General features: G+C 43.5%; 1 protein-coding gene across 1 annotated transcript in view; it reads right to left on the minus strand.

The window, feature by feature from the left end:
• LOC113134669 (phospholipid phosphatase-related protein type 4-like) overlaps positions 1-21,252 on the minus strand; it is a 58,515-nt gene that overhangs the window by 12,572 nt on the left and 24,691 nt on the right. The window contains exons 3-4 of the mRNA XM_026314140.1: positions 18,627-18,756; positions 18,296-18,491 (exon numbers count right to left, since the gene is read on the minus strand). Of these exons, the coding sequence (XP_026169925.1) occupies positions 18,296-18,491; positions 18,627-18,756 (326 nt within the window). The remainder of the gene's footprint in view (positions 1-18,295; positions 18,492-18,626; positions 18,757-21,252) is intronic.

Below are 21,252 nucleotides of genomic sequence, written 5' to 3' on the forward strand. Positions count from 1 at the left end.
CTCAATGCAAGGAGACGATCTGTCCAGATGACCAACAATAATGACACTTGTGTGCTTGTTTCACAGGAAACAGGAAGTGCTGGGTACGCTGGCCGATACACTTTCCGATTGTTTTATTAGTTTTTATTCTACCTTAGAAAACTGCTTTTAATATTGTTTTGTTATTTTTATTGTCTGTTTTATGTCTCATTCGCTGTGATGTGGTGGCACCTTTTCACACTCGCTGATGTCTTGGCCCTTCTGGTGTTCGTCTGGAGTCTTTTCTCCTACTCAATGGATCTCAGCCTTCCTGGAGTTGTGACTGAGCTGCCCTTGTCTGACATGGCTTTATGCTACACCCCTCGACCGCTTCTTTCCCTCAAGTGTTACTACTATCTGGTCAAAGACGCGTATATTCGCTGTGGATACTGAGACCTAAGCAACCTATGTACATCGGAGCTCAGAATGTGGCTGTTTCATCATCATCTTCCACCACTTCAGTTCTAAATAACCGATGGAAGACTACAAGAGTCTACCATGCTGGTGTTAACTTTGGAAACTTAATATTTTTGCCCCATATGGAATGGAATTTCAGTGCTGCAGAGCTATCAATCTCCTTAAATGCTGCATTATTTAATGCACAGCTTTATTGTCTGTGAACAATAAAGCTCTGCTGTTGTCAGACATTATTGTGGACAAAGGTCTAGACTTTTTGTTTCTCAACGAAATTTGGCATAAGACAGAATGACTTTCTACTCTTCAACCAAATAATTCCAGCAGTGTTCAGTCTCTGACTTCCCGCGGCCTTCTCGTAGAGGTGGGGGTATTATTGTAGTCTATAACCTACAATGCAAAGTATGCCCAATACCTGTACTTCAGTTTACATCTTTTGAATGCCTTGCACTCACTGTAACTTCTTTTGACTCTACCGCTATTGCCACAATTTATATACCTCAGAAATTCTGCATTTGGTTTCTCAGACAGAATTAACTGATCTGCTGACTATGTTGTGTATTAAATTGGAGAGAACTCTGATTCATGGTGATTTTATCATACATGTTAATCAGAAAGACTTCAGCCAAGGACTTATTATGCTTGATGGATTTTTTTGTGAATATTCCGACCCACTGCAAAGGCCATACACTACATTTAGTCATGGCTAATAAATCTTTTGTGTCAAACTTTTGTATTGTTGATATCGGTCTTTCTGATCACTCAGATGATCTTTTTTAATCTGGATGTATCATACTCCACAAGGTCTGTGGCACGTACTGTCTCCTTCCGTAAATGGAAATAAATTGACCCTGTGGCTTTTTACTAACTCAATTAATGCATGTTTGAATGATTTGTCTTGTCTTGTCTGAAGTAAAAAACTTAACAAAGCCCTTAATGCTAATTTAGATATTTTTGCTCTATTAAAATATGAAATGTCACCTTCGTCCATAGAGCTCCCTGGTACACTGATACTTTACACTAAAAATGTTGGAAGCTGGAACGCAAATGGCGCGGCTCTGGCTTAGTAGTTTTTCATCAAGCTTGGAAAACCTGCTTGGGCCAGTACAAAGCAGAAATTGACTCTGCAAGGTCCTCATATTTCTCTCAAATAATTGATAATAACCTGAAAGTAGACAGTATAAACACTGCCTCAGTTCAGTTATGTAATGATTTTCTTCTTTTTCAAATCGACAAATGTCCGTAACCCACCATGTTTTCTGATACACTTTTGTCAGATTTTTCTTTAGTTACTCCTGAGTCGCTTTGTTCACAGGTATCAAGTATGAAAGCTTCCACTTGCATACTTGATCACTTGCCATCTAGCCTGTTCAAATCTTGTTTTAGCCACTTGTGTCCTGCTGTTATAATAATAATAAATGATTCCCTGTCCACTGGTGTTGTGCCAACAGCACTTAAAACTGCTACTGTCACCCCCATATAAAATAAAACAAACAATTTCCCATCTTCCATTTATTGCCAAAATACTAGAAGGCATTGTTTCATCTCAATTACATAATCATTTAATGATCAATAACCTATTCAAGCCTTTTCAATCTGAGTTTAGGAAGTTGCATAGTACTGAAACAGCACTGGTTAAAGTTGTTAATGATTTACTGCTAGCTTCTGATTCTGGCCTCTTTCTATTCTAATTTTGCTTGATCTCAGCTCAGCATTCGACACTGTTGATATACTTTTACTCAACTGGTTGGAGACTATCTCTCAGTCTGCCCTAGACTGGTTTAGGTCATACTTTAGGGATCATAGTCATTTTGTTTTCTTGGATGGTTTCAAATCAGTTGTGAGCCCTGTTTTAATTGGCATCCCTCAGGGCTCAGTTCTTGGACCACTGCTTTTCAGCATTTATATTCTTCCTCTTGGTCAGCTACTAAGATCTTTTAACCTTAGTTATCACTTTTATGCTGATGATACTCAGATCTATATCCACTCTCAGCCTGGTCAACCTGTAGATGTTTCTTATCTCTCTGTATTTCCGAGATTAAGTTGTGGATGTCTGACAATTTCCTGTTTGAATAGCTCTAAAACTGAAGTTATGCTTCTTGGCTCTCTCCACCAATTACAAAATGCTGTCTCCATAGACCTGTATTACTCTAGAACTACAAAGTAAAGTAAAAAATCTTGGTGTTATTTTTGACACCTCCTTGTCATTTGATCCATTTATTCTGAACATGGTAAAGACCTCGTTTTTTCAGCTGAGAAACATTGCACACATTAAGCCTATGCTGAACTTCCCTGTTGTTGAAAAACTAATCAATTCTTTTGTCTTCTCAAGAATTGATTATTGTAATGCTCTCCTTGAGCCTCTAAATCTTCCCTCTCTAAACTGCAATATTTGCAGAATTCAGCAGCCAGAATTCTGACTATGGCCAGGATTGGCGATCATATAATTTCTGTTTTAAAGACGTTACATTGGCTCCCTGTAAATTCTAATGCTCACATATAAGGCCCTACATGGTCTTGCCCCACAGTACGTTCATCACATCACAGTTTTGTTCCTAGAAACACGGCTGCAATCAGGGGGCAGTAGGGCATTTTCAATCTATGCTCCAAAATTGTGGAATTCTCTCCCAACTGTCATTAACGATGCAAGTTCACTGTTTTTAAAACTTCTCTTAAAACGTTCCTTTTCAGAAATTCTTTCTGTGATTAATTTTAATTTCCTTTTTTATTTGTTTTAATCTTTTTGCATTGTCCTTTCTATGTGCCATATTATTCTGTTGTCCATTTTAAAGCTCTTGTTTTACATTGTAATGCTTGTTACTGTTATGGTTCGGTGTGGTGTGTGATGAAGGAGTAGCGGTAGAACCCACATGCAGGACACGTATGTGTTTGCCTGAGCCCTGGATCATCCAGTCCAAACACAAAATATCTCTGCCACTTGGCGGGCAGGCAGACAGGCAAAACAGGAACACCACTCAGCGTACCGGCAGGCAGACAGACAGACAAAAAACAATCCTTCTCTCTAAGGCAAACATTACTACATTAATGCGCCGGCAAAGAACAAAGGAATGCAGGGGACATATATAGACAGAACCAAGGACACAGGTGAAAGTAATCAAACTAATGAACAACCAAGACAAAGCTACCTGGGATCAAGACTGGGGCAAGAGGAACTAAGGTACCAAAATAAAAGACAAACAGGAAACAGAAACCTCGGGTCCTAACAGTATCCTAATAGTACCTAACAGACACAGGAAACTCAATGAGAAGTGAGAAGATCCTGGATGAGATGGCCCTTGCTCGTAAATGAGGGGATGTTAAGTAGACTGAAGTTGACAGGGTGTAGTCAGCTTTGACAGTGCTGTTAGCCGACCGAGTTAGGTTGACTAACGCTGCAATCAACAGTTCATCTAGTGCATTCGGAAGGGTGCCAAGTGGTGGACCAAAATGATTTAATTGATTTGGATTTGTCGCGGTGGAAATTCCAGCGAGACCCACAATCTCCAGCGAGGCAGGAGAGAAATGTCCGGGTGCAGGTGCAGCAATACCAGTGGAGGCTTAGACTTCAATACTTTATTGGAGCAAACCTGCCACAGGTTGGTGGAAAAGTGATAGGAGAGTCCAGGCTATCACAGACCAGAAATAGATCTTGCTGGCCCACATCGTGAGCCACGGCAGGGAGATGGGGTCGTGAAGCCAGAGTGGTGTGACAAATGGGTAGGCAAATGTTAGCTTGCACACACGAAACACAGAAGTGACCTGAACCTGAAGCATCAGTAATCCACAGATATATGAATAATTAATCACTCACATTCAAAGTTACGGGTGAGTAGTGGCAGCAAACTACTGTTACTTCATTCAACCTGGATGTTGAGTAGATGTTGGAATGTAAGAACAATCCCAGGTTTCTTTTCAGCAAAGACAAAAAGACACAACTCTTATGAGCCCAGTGTTCCCCTAGTTCTCAGCAGTGACTTTATGGGTTTCTTTACAAATAAAATCACAACTATTAGAGATAAAATTCATCAGATGCTTCCTATAGCTGCCATAAATGAATCTTCTACTACAGTAGCTCTTGAACCATCTGTAAGCCCTCAGTCATGTTTAGACTGCTTCTCTCCCATAGATCTCTCTGAATTCACATCAACAGTTGCTTCATCTACAGTATCTCACAGACATGAGTACACCCCTCACATTTTTGTAAATAGTTTATCATATCTTTTCATGTGACAACACTGAAAACATGACACTTTGCTACAATGTAAAGTAGTGAGTGTACAGCTTGTATAACAGTGTAAATTTGCTGCCCCCTCAAAATAACTCAACACACAACCATTAATGTCTAAACCGCTGGCAACAAAAGTGAGTACACCCCTAAGTGAAAATGTCCAAATTGGGCCCAATTAGCCATTTTCCCTCCCCGGTGTCATGTGACTCATTAGTGTTACAAGGTCTCAGGTGTTAATGGGGAGCAGGTGTGTTAAATTTGGTGTTATTGCTCTCAGTCTCTCATACTGGTCACTGGAAGTTCAACATGGCACCTCATGGCTGAGAACTTGTTGCTCTACATAACAAGGTGGCCTAGGCTATAAGAAGATTACCAAGACCCAGAAACTGAGCTGCAACACGGTGGCCAAGACCATACAGCGGTTTAACAGGACAGGTTCCACTCAGAACAGGCCTCGCCATGGTCGACCAAAGACGTTGAGTGCACATGCTCAGCGTAATATCCAGAGGTTGTCTTTGGGAAATAGACGTATGAGTGCTGCCAGTGTTGCTGCAGAGGTTCAAGGGGTGGGGGGTCAGCCTGTCAGTGCTCAGACCATACGCCGCACACTGCATCAAATTGGTCTGCATGGCTGTCGTCCCAGAAGGAAGCCTCTTCTAAAGATGATGCACAAGAAAGCCCGAAAACAGTTTGCTGAAGACAAGCAGACTAAGGACATGGATTACTGGAACCGTGTCCTGTGGTCTGATGAGACCAAGATAAACTTATTTGGTTCAGATGGTGTCAAGCGTGTCTGGCGGAAACCAGGTGAGGAGTACAAAGAAAAGTGTGTCTTGCCTACAGTCAAGCATGATGGTGGGAGTGTCATGGTCTGGGGCTGCATGAGTGCTGCCGGCACTGGGGAGCTACACTTCATTGAGGGAACCATGAATGCCAACATGTACTGTGACATACTGAAGCAGAGCATGATCCCCTCCCTTCAGAGACTGGGCCACAGGGCAGTATTGATAACGACCCCAAACACACCTCCAAGATGACCACTGCCTTGCTAAAGAAGCTGAGGGTAAAGGTGATGGACTGGCCAAGCATGTCTCCAGACCTAAACCCTATTGAGCATCTGTGGGGCATCCTCAAACGGAAGGTGGAGGAGTGCAAGGTCTCATCCACCAGCTCTGTGAGGTCATCATGGAGGAGTGGAAGAGGATTCCAGTGACAACCTGTGAAGCTCTGGTGAACTTCATGCCCAAGAGGGTTATGGCAGTGCTGGAAAATAATGGTGGTCACAGAAAATATTGACACTTTGGGCCCAATTTGGACATTTTCACTTAGGGGTGTATACTCACTTTTGTTGCCAGCGGTTTAGACATTAATGGTTGTGTGTTGAGTTATTTTGAGGGGACAGCAAATTTACACTGTTATACAAGCTGTACACTCACTACTTTACATTGTAGCAAAGTGTCATGTTTTCAGTGTTGTCACATGAATTTACAACTATTTACAAAAATGTGAGGGGTGTACTCAATTCTGTGAGATACTGTAAATCATCAACATGTCTCTTAGACCCCATCCAGACTAGACTGCTCAAAGACACCCTGCCATTAATGGACTCCTCTTTATTAGACTACCTCAGGCTTTTTAGACTGCAGTAATCAAACCCTTACTCAAAAAGCCTACTCTTGATCCAGGAGTCTTGGCTAATTATAGACTAATATCCAACCTGCCATTTATTTCTAAAATTCTTGAAAAAGCTGTTGCTAAGCAGCTCTCAGACCACTTACGCAGAAATGAACTATTGGAAGATTTTCAATCAGCACTTAAAGCCCATCATAAATCAAAAACAGCATTAGTACAAGTCACCAACGATCTTCTCTTAGCCTCAGATAATGGACTCATCTCTGTACTTGTCCTGCTAGATCTCAGTGCTGCATCTGACACTACTGACCACAGCATCTTATTACAGAGACTGGAGCATGTGATTGGAATAAAAGGAAGAGACAGATTCCAAATTGTTCATATTCATGATGAACCTTCCACACACACAAAGTTAATTATGGCATTCCACAAGCTTCTGTGCTTCTCTTCACCTTAAACATGCTTATCTTAGGGAATGTTATTAGGAAGCACTCTATTAATTACCACTGCTATGAAGATGACACGCTGTATTTATCTATAAAAACCTGATGACACAAACCAGTTAGCCAGATTTCAAGCATGTCTAATGGACATAAAGGCTTGGATGACCAGTAACCTCCTACTTTTAAAATTAGAGAAAACAAGTTATTGTATTTGGGCCTAAAAATCTCAGAAATAGCTTATTTAACATTATAACTACCTTAGATTGCATAGTTTTGGCCTTCAGCACTACTGTGAAAAGTCCTGAAAGAAATTAGCAAGAGATAATTTTTCTCCTATATTAGGTTCTCTTCATTGGCTCGCTGTAAATTCCAGAATAGAATTTAAAATCCTTCTCCACACATACAAATCCTTTCATGATCAACCTCCTTCATAACTTAAAGACCTCATACCATATCAGGTGAATCTAAACCATCCCTTAGTTATGCTGCCATAGGCCCAGACCGCCTGACGACTCCCCATCAGTGCACTGAGCTCCTCTCACCTCTTCCCTCCCTCCCCACTCCTCTTTCGATCAGTCATGTGGGACAGAATGTCCCCCCCCGCCCACCCACTAACCTCTCCTTTCCTCTCCTTCCCCCTCACATGTATATAGCACCATTGAATGTCACTAACTTTGTGCCTTCTCTCTCCTGTAATTTGTGTTCTCTCTCTCTGTACCTTCTGGTCCTGGAGCTGTATATCGCTGATGTGCAGTTACTGGCCCCACCAACCTGCAGTGTCTATTTGTTGTTTATTGTTGCTGTTCTTTTCTCTCTCTATCCACTCACCCCAACTGGTTGAGGCAGATGGCCACCCAAACTGAGCCTGGTTCTGCTGGAGGTTTCTTCTGTTAAAGGGAGTTTTTCCTCTCCACTGTCACCAAGTGCTTGCTCATAAGGGATTTGTTGGGTTTTGTTTTTGTTTTTTGTAAAGTTCCTTGAGATGATTGCATAGTGATTTGGTGCTATACAAATAAAATAAATTGAATTTAAATTAAAAATACACAGGGAATGCATTTATTATAAATAAACACTTTTCATTTATCAGTTAGAAATTGCAGTAAAGGGAACAAAACCTAAATAAGTATTTGCAACACTCCCCTTAGCTCTTAAACCAGCAGCAGTTCTCCTGGTACTTTGCAGTACCTTGGAGAAACTGCTGCAGTTTTTCTGTAGATTCAGGCTGTCCCACTGTCTTCTATCTCTTCATATAGTCCCAGACTGCCTACATCTGGGCTCTTTGGGGGTCAGACCATCTGCTGCAGGACTCTTGGTTCTTCTTGCCTCTGAAAATAGTTCTTCATGGGCTTGTTGTCCTGCACAGTGGGCTGCACAATGAACTTGAATGTGCTGTGTGATAAGAATGTAAAACATCTAAAGTGTGAACTGTACATAAACAAACTATAAGCAGTCGTGGCCTACTGGCTAGGGAGTTGGACTTCCAACCTGAAAATTGCAGGGTTGAGTCTCAGGTCTGACAGGAATTGTTGGTGGCACAGAGTGTCCACCTTTAATACCACGACTGTTCCCTGGATGCCGCAGTGCTGGCTGCGCACTGCTCTGGGTGTGTGTGCACTTTGGAATTGGGTTAAAATGCATAGCACAAATTCTGACACTGGTATATATGACCATGTCATATAATTCACTTTTAACTTTTTAAAACGGTATAGTAAATGTAGGCTCAGTCTGTATCTGTGATGTGTGATGTGTGACACTCACTCCACTGCTTGCAAGATGGCAACACAAGATGGCGATTGACACAGCCAGCCATGCACCAACAACGCCAACACCACCAAGAACGATAACAACAACGCCAACTTTACCTGACCATCTCTGACAACGCCAATCTACTACTCCGACTAGCAAACAACGAAATTACTAAATTAAAGCTAGAAATACGCCGCCTCTCACGATCTCCAACAGAAAGACTCTATTCCGGCTAGCTTCATGGACGTCGCCCTCGAACAATTGAGGAAGATCTCTCCTCACTTACCCTCACTCTCCATGGGACCCCTCAACCTATCCACGACCCTCCTCCTCTTCAACACCATGTCATCGTGCCTACTGGACTGAGGTTGCGGTCCGAGGGCGGAAAAGACATCCGGATCTCCGCGTCCGGATCTCCACGTTCTTCCCTGGACCTCTCCAATCGATTCGCTCCTCTGTCCTCTGCCACTCCGGACCTACTTACTGCTTCACCCACTTCGGTATCCCAACCACCCCCGATACCCACTGATGACGCTCAGCGCCCCTGCCTTTGCTCGAGTGCTCCTCGCGGAGCCCGATGCCCCGGCGGAAAAGGGGCACCATCCCACCCGGCCACTACATCTGTGCGCCGTAGGATTCTCCGCGATGCCGTGCTCAGGCACACCCATGGGCTCCCTAGCTACGGACCAACTGACCTGCCGCCAGCACCTTCCACCTCAGCCCCTGACGTCACAGCCCCGCCTCCCCACCAGCCAGCACGTCGTCACGGCTCCAAGGGCCAATGACTGGCGTCTTCCTCTCATCCCCCTTTTCCCCCAACCACGTTAATCATCGGAGACTCAATTATAAGGAATGTACGCTTTTTCAACGCCACTACTCACTGTTTCCCTGGAGCTACAGCTTCGGACATCTTGGACATACTTCCTGGATTACGGCCAACACTTCCATCTTCCATCATTAGAGTGATTGTACATATTGGAACATGTGACACGTCATTCCACCGGTCCGAATTGACTAAAAAGGATTTTTATCTCTCTCCTCAACCTCTTAAGCAAATGTGGTAAATCTTAATTTCTGGTCCCATCCGCACGCTTGGAAGAGGCTCCGGCCACTTCAGCAGAATCCTCAGCCTCAACACCTGGCTCACGTCTGTCTCCCTGTCATACAATCTCCATTTTATCGACAACTTCAACCTCTTCTGGAACCGGCCTGCCTTCTTTGCAGGAGATGGTCTGCATCCTAACCGCCTGGGCTCCCATATGCTTTCTACCAACATTCAACATGCTGTTCACTGTACCCCGCATGCTTACACTGGACATGCTGTTCATTCTGTCCCACATGACTGACTACCGGACTCCATTCAACCAATCCCCTCCATCTGGTCAGCCTCCCGACCTCGGCCGAGGAAATCAGGTATACGCCTGATCAACCACTCTATGCTAGCTAACCTCTCCAGAAACATGGACTCTACACCCTCCCATAACACCCGGTTTGGACTACTGAATGTTCGTTCCCTCACACAAAAAGCTTCATTTTTAAAGCTTTTTGATATTTTACTCAGTCATAACCTGGACACCCTGTGCTTAACTGAAACCTGGCAGCAGCCCAACGACTTCCTTGAACTTAATCAGTCTGTTCCTCCTGGTTTTACATATCTCAGCCATCCAAACCAATCGGGACGCGGTGGCAGCCTTGCTATACTCTTCAACCTCAAATACAAATTATCCATTCACCCCACTGTCACCTCCCAGTTCTTCGAAGCTCTCACAGTTCGTATTCACGGTCACACACCAACCTTCTTGGTCACCATCTATTGCCCACCTAAACCCAACCCGATATTCCTGGACAAACTGTCTGACCTCCTTGCTAACCTCATCTCACTGTCACATAACGTAATTCTTCTTGGCGATTTCAATATCCACTTTGACAATCCCAACAACACCGCAACAAAGGACTTCATTTCCTGTCTGGACAGCTATGGGCTCCAACATTACATCACCCCCCCCCAACCACACACATTCTCATGGTCACATCCTTGACTTAGTTTGCTGTTATGGTGTCACTTCTTGGTCATGTTCTATCCTCGACACCTTCTTTTCTGATCACAAACTGGTCTGTTTTAACTCCACACTACTTCTCTTTAAAACCCACCTCTCCCGCACCATCACTTTCTGCAACATAGAGAACATCGACCTCTCCTCCTTCACAGCTGCACTTAATAATCTTCCATGTATTAATCACTCTCCCTCCCTCCCCGACATGATATCCAATTTTAAACAGTGAGTTACATAATCTACTAGACACCTTCGCCCCTTCGCTCCTTCACTCACTCTGCTCCACCATGGTACACATCCGAACTCCACCTCCTCAAAACCCAAGCCCGCCGCCTTGAGCGTCTCTCCAAAAAAAACGGTTTATCCATCCATAAGGACTTGTATCTAAACCATATGCTGAAATATAAGCAAACCATTATTCAAACAAAAACTGCCTACTACACCTCACTCATTGTATCTGCCTCCAGTTTCACGCGTTCTCTTTTTTCCACCGTCAAAAAATCTATTCAATTCAATTCAATTCAATTTTATTTGTATAGCGCCAAATCACAATACAAATCATCTCAAGGCACTTTACAAAAACTAAAACTAAAAACCCAACAATTCCCTTATGAGCAAGCACTTGGCGACAGTGGAGAGGAAAAAACTCCCTTTAACGGAAGAAAAAAACCTCCAGCAGAACCGGGCTCAGTTTGGGCGGCCATCTGCCTCGACCGGTTGGGGTGAGTGGATAGAGCAGAGAGAAAAGAACAGCAACAATAAACAACAAATAGACACTGCAGGTTGGTGGGACCAGTAACTGCACATCAGCGATATACAGCTCCAGGACCAGGGACACCTGCAGAAGGTACAGAGAGAATAGAGAGAGAGGGAGAGAGCACAAACTAGGGGAGAGAGAGAACACAAGGTTAGTAAGATTCAAGAGGGGAGGGGAAAGGAAAAGGGGGGGGTTAGGGTAGGGGAGCTCAGTGCACCGATGGTCCTCGGGCAGTCTAGGCCTATAGCAGCATAACTAAGGGATGGTTCAGGGTTGCCTGAAGCCAGCCCTAACTATACGCTTTGTCAAAGAGGAAGGTTTTAAGTCTAGCCTTAAAAGTATAGAGAGTGTCTGCCTCCTGAACTCAGGCTGGGAGCTGGTTCCATAGGAGAGGAGCTTGATAACTAAAGGCTCTGCCTCCCATTCTGCTTTTGGAAACTCTGGGAACCACAAGTAGACCTGCACTCTGAGAGCGAAGTGGTCGATTGGGATAATATGGTACTATGAGGTCTTTAAGGTATGAAGGAGCTTGATTATGAAGGGATTTGTATGTGAGAAGAAGGATTTTAAATTCTATTCTATATTTTACAGGGAGCCAATGAAGAGAAGCCAATATAGGAGAAATATGATCTCTCCTGCTAGTTCCTGTCAGGACTCTGGCTGCGGCATTCTGGATTAATTGGAGGCTTTTTATGGAGATATTGGGACATCCAGATAGTAATGAGTTACAGTAATCTAGCCTTGAGGTAACAAATGCATGGACTAGTTTTTCTGCATCATTTTGAGACAGGATGTTCCTAATTTTGGAAATGTTGCGCAGGTGAAAGAATGCAGTTCTAGAGATTTGTTTTATGTGTGAGTTAAAGGACATGTCCTGGTCAAAAATAACTCCAAGGTTTTTTACAATAGTGCTAGAGGCCAGGGTTATGCCATCTAGAGTAGCTATTATTTGAGAAAAGTTATTTCTGAGATTTTTTGGCCCAAATATAATGACTTCTGTTTTCTCCGAGTTTAAAAGTAAAAAGTTACTGGTCATCCAGGCCTTTATGTCAGTTAGACAGGCTTGAAGTCTGGTTAACTGGTTTGTGTTAACAGGTTTCATAGATAGATATAACTGAGTGTCATCTGCATAGCAGTGGTAATTAATAGAGTGCTTCCTAATGATATATCCTAAAGGAAGCATGTACAGGGTGAACAGAATCGGTCCTAGCACAGAGCCTTGTGGAACTCCATAACTAACTTTTGTTCGTGTGGAAGGTTCATCATGGACATGAACAAACTGGAATCTGTTCGATAAATAGGATTGGAACCACTTTAACGCTGTTCCTCTGATACCAATCACATGCTCCAGTCTCTGTAATAAGATGTTGTGGTCAATGGTGTCGAATGCTGCACTAAGGTCTAGGAGGACAAGTATTGAAACAAGTCCATTATCTGAGGCTAAGAGAAGATCGTTGGTAACTTTCAACAGTGCTGTTTCTGTACTATGATGTGCTCTAAATCCTGATTGAAAATCTTCAAATAGTTCATTCCTGTGTAAGTGGTCTGATAGCTGCTTAGCAACAGCTTTTTCTAGGATTTTAGAAATAAATGGCAGGTTGGATATTGGTCTATAATTAGCCAAGACTCCTGGATCAAGACTAGGCTTTTTGAGTAAAGGTTTGATTACTGCAGTCTTAAAGGCCTGTGGTACGTAGCCTGATACTAGAGATAAATTTACCAAGTCTAATAAAGATGAGTTCATTAATGGCAGGGTGTCTTTAAGCAGTCTAGTCGGGATGGGGTCCAAGAGACACGTTGATGATTTCGATGAAGCAACCACTGATGTAAATTCAGAGAGATCTATGGGAGAGAAGCAGTCTAAACATAACTGAGGTCCTACAGATGATTCAAGAGCTACTGTAGTAGAAGATTCATTTATTGCAGGTATAGGAAGCATCTGCTGAATTTTATCTCTAATAGTTGTGATTTTATTTGTAAAGAAACTCATAAATTCATCACTGCTGAGAGCTAAGGGAACACTGGGCTCAACAGAGCTGTGACTTTTTGTCAGCCTGGCTACAGTGCTGAAAAGAAACCTGGGATTGTTCTTATTTTCCTCGATTAGTGATGAATAGTATGCAGTTCTGGCTTTACGGAGAGCTTTTTTATATGTTAGTAGACTGTTTTTCCAGGCTAGAAACTTCCTCTAAGTTTGTGGAACGCCACTTCCTTTCCAGCCTTCGTGATGCCTGCTTTAAGGTACGAATATGTAAATTATACCATGGGGCTAGTCTTCTCTGATTCACTAACTTCTTTTTCAGAGGGGCTACAGAATCAAGCATTTCACGCAGTGAGGTTACAGCGCTGTCAACAACATGATCAATTTGGTAGGGAGTGGGATTGAAGCAACTGCCCTCCACTATGTTTATACTTGGCATAGATGTAAATAAAGATGGAATCATTTTCTTAAATTTATTAACAGCATAGTCAGATAAACATCTGCTGTAGTGGAATTTTCTTCCAAACGGTGCATGATCCATCATTTTAAATTCAAAAGATTCAAAATATTGAATCTAATATAGAATTAAATGCAATGCTGAGGCCGTTATTTTCAACATCTACATGAATGTTAAAATCTCCCACTATAATGACTTTATCTGATCTAAGCACTAAATCAGACAGAAAGTCAGGGAATTCAGTTAAAAACTCTGAGTAAGGGACAGGTGGACGGTACACAATGACAAGTAAAACTGGTTTTTGTGTTTTCCAGTTTGGATGTGAGAGACTAAGAGTGAGGCTCTCAAATGAGTTATAACTGTTCTGAGGATGAAAGTTTAATAATAAGTTTGAGTGGAAGATTGCAGCTACTCCTCCACCTCGACCTGTGCTTCGAGGAACATGATAATTTTTATGACTGAGGGGGGTTGATTCATTCAGACTGACATATTCATCCTGCTGTAACCAGGTTTCAGTAAGATAAAGTAGGTCAATTTGGTGATCAGTTCTCAAATCATTTACTAACAAAGATTTAGATGAAAGGGACCTAATATTTAATAGTCCACATTTGACAGTTCTGTTTTTCTGTTCAATAAGAGGAGTGGTCTTAATTTTTATTAAGTTTTTATAAATAACTCCTCTTCTGTTAATTTCTGATTTATTTGATTTATATGTTCGAGGGGCAGACACAGTCTCTATGTGGTTTGAGGGGGGCGGCGGCTCTAAAGAAACTGCAGAGAGGCATTTTAGACTGAGTCTCTGCATCCCGGTCCCCACCCTGGATTGTCAGGCTTTAGGTCGGCTAATAAACTCGGCCAAATTTCTAGAGATGAGAGCTGCACCATTCAAAGTGGGATGGATGCCGTCTCTCGCTACCAGACCGGGTTTTCCCCAGAAAGTGGCCCAATTGTCTATGAAGTCCACATCGTTTGCTGGACACCACCTAGACAGCCAACGACGGAACGACGACATGCGGCTAAACATGTCATCGCTGGTCAGATTGGGGAGGGGTCCAGAGAAAACTACGGAGTCCGACATTAATTTAGCAAAGTTACACACCGACTCAACATTAATTTTAGTGACCTCCGATTGGCGTAATCGGGTGTCATTGCTGCCGACGTGAATAACAATTTTCCCATATTTACGATTAGCCTTAGCCAGCAGCTTCAGATTTGACTCGATGTCGATCTGGCCCCAGGAAACATTTGACTATGGTCGCTGGTGTCTCTATTTTCACGTTCCTGACTATGGAATCGCCAATTATCAGTCGGTTTCTCAGCGGGTGTGTCGCTGAGCGGGGAAAATCTATTAGAAACGTGAACAGGCAGGTGATGAGCCGTGGGCTTCTGCTTCCGTCGGACCGTCGCCCAGGCTAATTCTCCGGGCTGCTCCGGAGCTGCCCTTGGACCGCTAACAGACCCTGAGCTCGGAGGCTCAACACCAGCTAACGGGGCTAGGCTAGCTGGCTTTTGTTCGAAGGTGCGGAGCCGCGCTTCCAAATCAGTGATCCTCGCCTCCAAGGCTAACAGAACCTTACACTTATTACAGGTATCATTATCGCTAAAGGAGGCAGAGGAATAACTAAACGTGGCACACCGAGCAAGAAAGAGAGAGAGAGGGAGAGGCCATGTTAGCTAAGCTAACTAGCTAGCTAAGCTAACCGGTAGGCTAACGAACGCTAAGTCAGGAAATAGCACTAAATACCGGTCAAAATAGAAAGGTAATTGACTAGTACCGGAATGTAGCAGTTAATGAATTGTTTAGAGTTTAGTTAGTTTTTAGGTGTGTTAAACTATAGCTAGTCTGTTGCTAATCTGTAGACGAACTATGCAACACACACAACACAATACGCTTGCAAGACAAAGTGATTCGCTTACCCGGAGAGCAACACCAACAGGGGGCGATCGAGTGGATGCCAAAAACCCTCACAAATGAAAGAGACGGACAGTCCTGTCATGCTTACACTGTGAAATTGGTTGTTCCACAAAATTGCGTCCTCCTGATACTCTTCTCTCCTGCACACTCTCCACCGCCTTGTGCAATAACTTCATGGACTTCTTCTCATCAAAAATCGAAAACATCAGCAACTCCTCCCCATCTGCAATACTCCGAACTGCCATCACTGTGCCTTACCCCGTCCACCCATATCTTCACTGTTTTCTAGTTTTACCACCCCACCCAGTACTGTTATCTCTTCCTTGATCCTCAATTGTAAACTTGACCCCCCACCAACCAATCTCGTCAAGATCTGTCTCCCGTGCCTCCTTCCCCATCTTACTCACATTATTCACACTTCCCTCAATTCTGGCATTATACCCCCCTCACTCAAGACAGCCATCATCACACCCGTTCTAAAAAAACCTGGTCTTGATCCTGCAGACTTAAATAACTTCCGACCCATCTCCAATCTTCCCTTCCTCTCCAAAATTCTTGAAAAAATTGTCCACCACCAGGTCCACAATCATCTCTCCACCAATAACCTATATGAACAGTTCCAATCTGGTTTCCGCCAACTCCATAGCACCGAAACTACCCTGGTCAAAATCACCGACAATCTCCTGTCTGCCTCAGACTCTGGCCTTCTTTCCATACTCATCCTCCTTGATCTAACTGCAGCATTCGACACCATCTCCCACAACATCCTCCTCTATCGCCTTGCCTCCATTGGCATAGCCGACACCATTCTCGCTTGGTTCACATCTTACCTCTCAGACTGTAGCCAGTCCGTCCACCTCCAGAACTTTCATTCCCAGTCCTCAACAGTCAGCTATGTCGTGCCTCAGAGCTCTGCCGTGGGGCCCCTCCTTTTCATTATCTATCTCCTTCCGCTTGGGAATATCTTTAGGCAATACAATATCAATTTCCACTGCTATGCGGAAATTGCGGAACACTCAGCTCTACTTCTCTGCAGCCCCATCTACCTCCCTTCCCCCTCCCTTGCTCCTTACCTGCCTACTCAACATCAGATCCTGGTTCACCCACAATTTCCTGAAACTCAACCCCAACAAAACTGAAATTCTTCTTGTAGGCACCCAATCCACATTATCCAAAACCGGCACCTTCTCCATACAAATCGGTAACAACACTGTCCTCCCTTCCCCCCAAGTCAAGAGCCTGGGTGTCATTCTCGACAGCACTCTTTCCTTTTCTCAGCATATCAATACATTATCCGGTCGGCCTATTTCCATCTCCGTAACATCAATCGTATCCATTCATCACTCACCTCCGACAGCACTGCCATACTTGTTAATGCCCTTGCCACCTCTCGTTTAGATTACTGTAACTCACTCCTTACTGGTTTACCTCTCAAATCACTTCACTTCCAACTTGTCCAGAATTCTGCTGCCCGGATCATTACCAGAACCCCATCCTCACACCATACCACCCCTGTTCTCAAACAACTTCACTGGCTCCTCGTGTCCTTCGGTATAAACTATAAAATCCTCCTTCTCACCTACAAAGCCCTCCACTCTCTAGCCCCACCATACAACTGATCTCCTACATATCTACTCTCCGCCTTGTACACTCCACTCCTCTGGTTCCAGTCTTCTCTGCACACCCACGGCTCCCCTGTCCACCATGGGTTCTAGATCCTTCAGCCACACTGCACCCCGCTTTTGGAACGTTCTCCCTCACAGTGTCCGGTTGTTTCCCGATTTACCAACTTTTAAATCTTCTCTCAAAACCTACCTGTTCCGCCTAGCATTCCCCACCTAACTTTCTCAACCTCTGACTCATTGATCATTAGTCTGCAATCCTCTGCTTATTATTTTATTGTCGCTCAGTCTTTGTGGTTTCTGTGTTTTTACATCTATCGACCATTTCTAAGATGTCCTTTACACCTTTTGCTTTCATAACTTTGTCGCTCTATTTGTTGTTTTGTCGTTTTAAGGCAATTTAATGTATTTCATTCAGTATGTTTTATGTTGTTTTTAGTTGCCTGTAAGGTGGCAAGTATTATTTTTTTAATTATTATTATTATGCAACATTGTCAGCAAATTAACAACATAAGAGGCAGCCCCCATCAGTCTTTAAATGGACTCTTCTTAGCATCAGATCTTAATGTCAGGACCTGGCTTTTCGAACTGCACCCACTGGACAGCAGTATGATCACTGAGTGACTTTTAAAGGGAGCTGTGTCTGATTAAAAAATAATTTTCCACTTAGGGTTCCTCTAAATCGTGATGTCCCAGTCCTAGTGGCCCTCTAGGGGCCATAGCACCAGTGAACCTTCCAAAGGTATTGTCTTAAGAACAAAAAAGGTATTCTGGTGGTATCCTGCAGTACAGTACAATACAAGGTACTATATAGTTTATAGGTTTCAGTATTAAGTACAGATTCGTAACCATAACAACAACGGAAAGCTAGTCTGTTAGCTAATCTGCTACAAGAAGATTATAGTCTGTGTGTTTGCTAAAATAACATATTGAAAAACATCTCACAGCAACACATATACTCAGCATACCCACACACATCCTCCAATTCAATTCTACTTCATACACACTTAGCAAAAAGGAGTCATTACCTCCCTGCATTGATGAGCCCAATGTCTTGTCCAGAGCAGATATCCTCCAGAATAAAAGCTTCATCACAAGTGGACATGTTAATGTGTGTCAAGTTGGGTTTGCACACATCTAGCCAGTAAGGGGTGTGTTGACCAGTGGACAGCTGGAGAATGTCAGTTATCAGTGCTGTCACACATAGACCAAAGATATGGACACCTGTGAAAAATAATACATTTGATAGTATTTTGACACCTATTTTAGGAGTTTTCATTTGTATTTCATTTAAATAGTTCGTTGCAGTGAAAATATGTCATCAATTGTATGTACAGTATAATGCATGTGTGCTCCTACCTATGAAGCGTACAGCCCTGCGAATGTAGGAGTTAAAATTACAGCCTGCAGCATTGATGTTGGCCTCAGTCTGTGTGGCTGAAGACCTCCTGGACAGATAGCAGTACAGAATGGCCTCACCTATTAGGATCTACATACAAAGACACAAAAACCTAGTAAACATTAGGAAAATACTAGTATGTTACAACTATTTCTTTGTCTCATGACCATTCCGTTTTTCAAAAAAATGTGCCGTTCTAAATGGCAGCAAGTCCGAGTAGCTTAAGTTTTTTGTATGTTTTTTTTCTTACAATGTGCACTGGCTCAAGTAGAGTAGAGAGGAACTGTGGGCCCTGTCGAAGATTGGACACCGAGTAACTCACCCAATCCCGACTATGCTGAGGAGACAGTTTCGTGGATGTAGAGCCGGGGCTAAGCTAAAGGCTAAGAGGAACAACAGAAGGTGGAGATACAAGCCTTTTCTGCCCTCTGTGCTCATGGGGAATGTTAACTCACTGCATAACAAGTGTGACGAGCTGGAGGTGCTTGTCAGGAACCAGAGTGTAGTTTGATATGTCTCTCTGAGTCCTGGCTGAATGACAACATACTGGACTCATGTGTGGATATACCTGGCTTCACAGCTGTACGAGCAGACAGAGACCCAAAGACGAGCAGAAGGACGAAAGGTGGGGGAGTTATCCTACTTTTAAGTCAGAAATGGGTTAACCCCCGAAATGTGACTGTGAAAGAGAAGGTCTGCTGTCCGGACATTGAACTGGTCTCAGTTGGTTTCCACCCATACTATGTGCTAAGATAGATTACATACACAGTCGCCATTATTGTTTACATTCCACCAAAGGCGGTACCTGCAACGGCGTGTGACGTCATACATGATGCGTTGCTAGGACCCTGATGCATTCATTGAAATTAGGGATTCATTGAGAGACTGTTTTGCGTGTACAAACTGGGATGTACTGATGGAGGAGCAGGAAATGGACAATGACTTGGACAGGAGAGTCAACATCATCACTGACTACATTAATTTCTTTATAGACACCGTACTCCCAGTTAGTACAGTACAGTGCTATCCTAACAATAACCATGGATCACCAGTGACATTAAAGACCTTCTGAACGAGAAAAAAAGGGCTTTCCAGGACAGGAAAAAGGAGAAGCTGAGGAGTATACAACAGGAGCTCAAAAAGACACTGAGGCGAGCTAAGGTGGAGTACAGCTGGAGAACAATAACACCAGTGGCGTGTGGAGAGGGGTAAGGACCATTACTGGCTACAAACTGAACAACTCAGTTAATACGGTGATGTGGATAGAGCCAATACCTTCAACCAGTATTACATCAGGTTTGACAACGTGGCTACTTCCACCTACATCGCTACAGCTACTCCTTCCACCACCACCCCAGCTGTTGGTCCCTCCACCTCTGAAGCTCCTCACTATACCTCATTCTCTATGTCTGCTCCCTCCACCTCTGCTGCTGCTTCCTGTACCTCCATGTCTAAGGCTGCTCCTTCCATCATTAACTCTACGGCTGTTCCCTCTACCATTGCCTCTGAGGCTGCTCTCTCCACATATTCTGCTGTCTCCTTTACCTCTGTGGCTGCTCCCTACGTCTCCAACGTGCTCCCTCTACCTCCACGTATGAGGCTGCTCCCTCCACCCCCACCTCTGCAACTAGCTGTCTCTCTTCAGAGGCTCTTTAATATGAGTCTTTGGCTGGAAAAAGTCCCAGTGCCCAAAACAGGGCGGCCGGTATCATGAAGACCTTGGAATGGCTCCTTGTCCATCGCATGAGGCTGCAGGGTGAGGAGGATCTTGATCCCCTTCAGTTTGCCTATCAGAAACACATGGTGAAAATGTGGTGCTTTACATGCTGCACCGGGCATATGCCTATCTGGATGTGCCTGGTTCATATGTCAGTATTATGTTCTTCGACTTCTGCAGTGCTTTCAATAATACCTCCCATACTGTGAGACAAGCTTCTATGTATGTGGGTGGCCCCCTCCCTGACGTCATGGATTATGAACTATTTGACATCCAGACTGCAGTATGTCAAGCTGGGGAGATGTGTTTCTGGGACACTGGAATGCAGCACTGGGGCTCCACAGGGGACTGTTCTTGTTCCTTTTCTGTTCACGGTCTACACATCGGACTTTAGGTATAACTCAGAGTCTTGCCACCTTCAGAAGTATTCTGATGATACGGCTGTTGTGGCATGTGTGTGGTGGGCGGGAGGGGGAGTACAGAGACCTAGTGGAGGCCTTCACTGACTGGAGCAAAAAGAACTATCTTCTCCTGAACACCACCAAGACTAAGGAGCTGGTGGTATAAACACCCCCTCTATGATATACTGACAAAACAGAGTAGCAGCTGCAGTTATATTTCATATTTTATATCTTATAGTGAAATTTCTATGTTAAAGTTAATATAAGAGCTGCAGGACAATCTGAATAAGGTATCTATCTATCTATCTATCTTTCATGGCATTTTATCATGTGACATAGATGTGCTTTTCTGTTGCCCACACTACCACCTTTAAACTGAATTTTAAATGGAAAGAAAGTCATTACCAAGAGACTACCACACAATTTCACTCAGCAAATGGCCATTAATTTAAAAGAATTCTAGTCAAC

The sequence above is a fragment of the Mastacembelus armatus genome, chromosome 17, assembly GCF_900324485.2.
Source record: "Mastacembelus armatus chromosome 17, fMasArm1.2, whole genome shotgun sequence".
Taxonomy (NCBI): domain Eukaryota; kingdom Metazoa; phylum Chordata; class Actinopteri; order Synbranchiformes; family Mastacembelidae; genus Mastacembelus; species Mastacembelus armatus.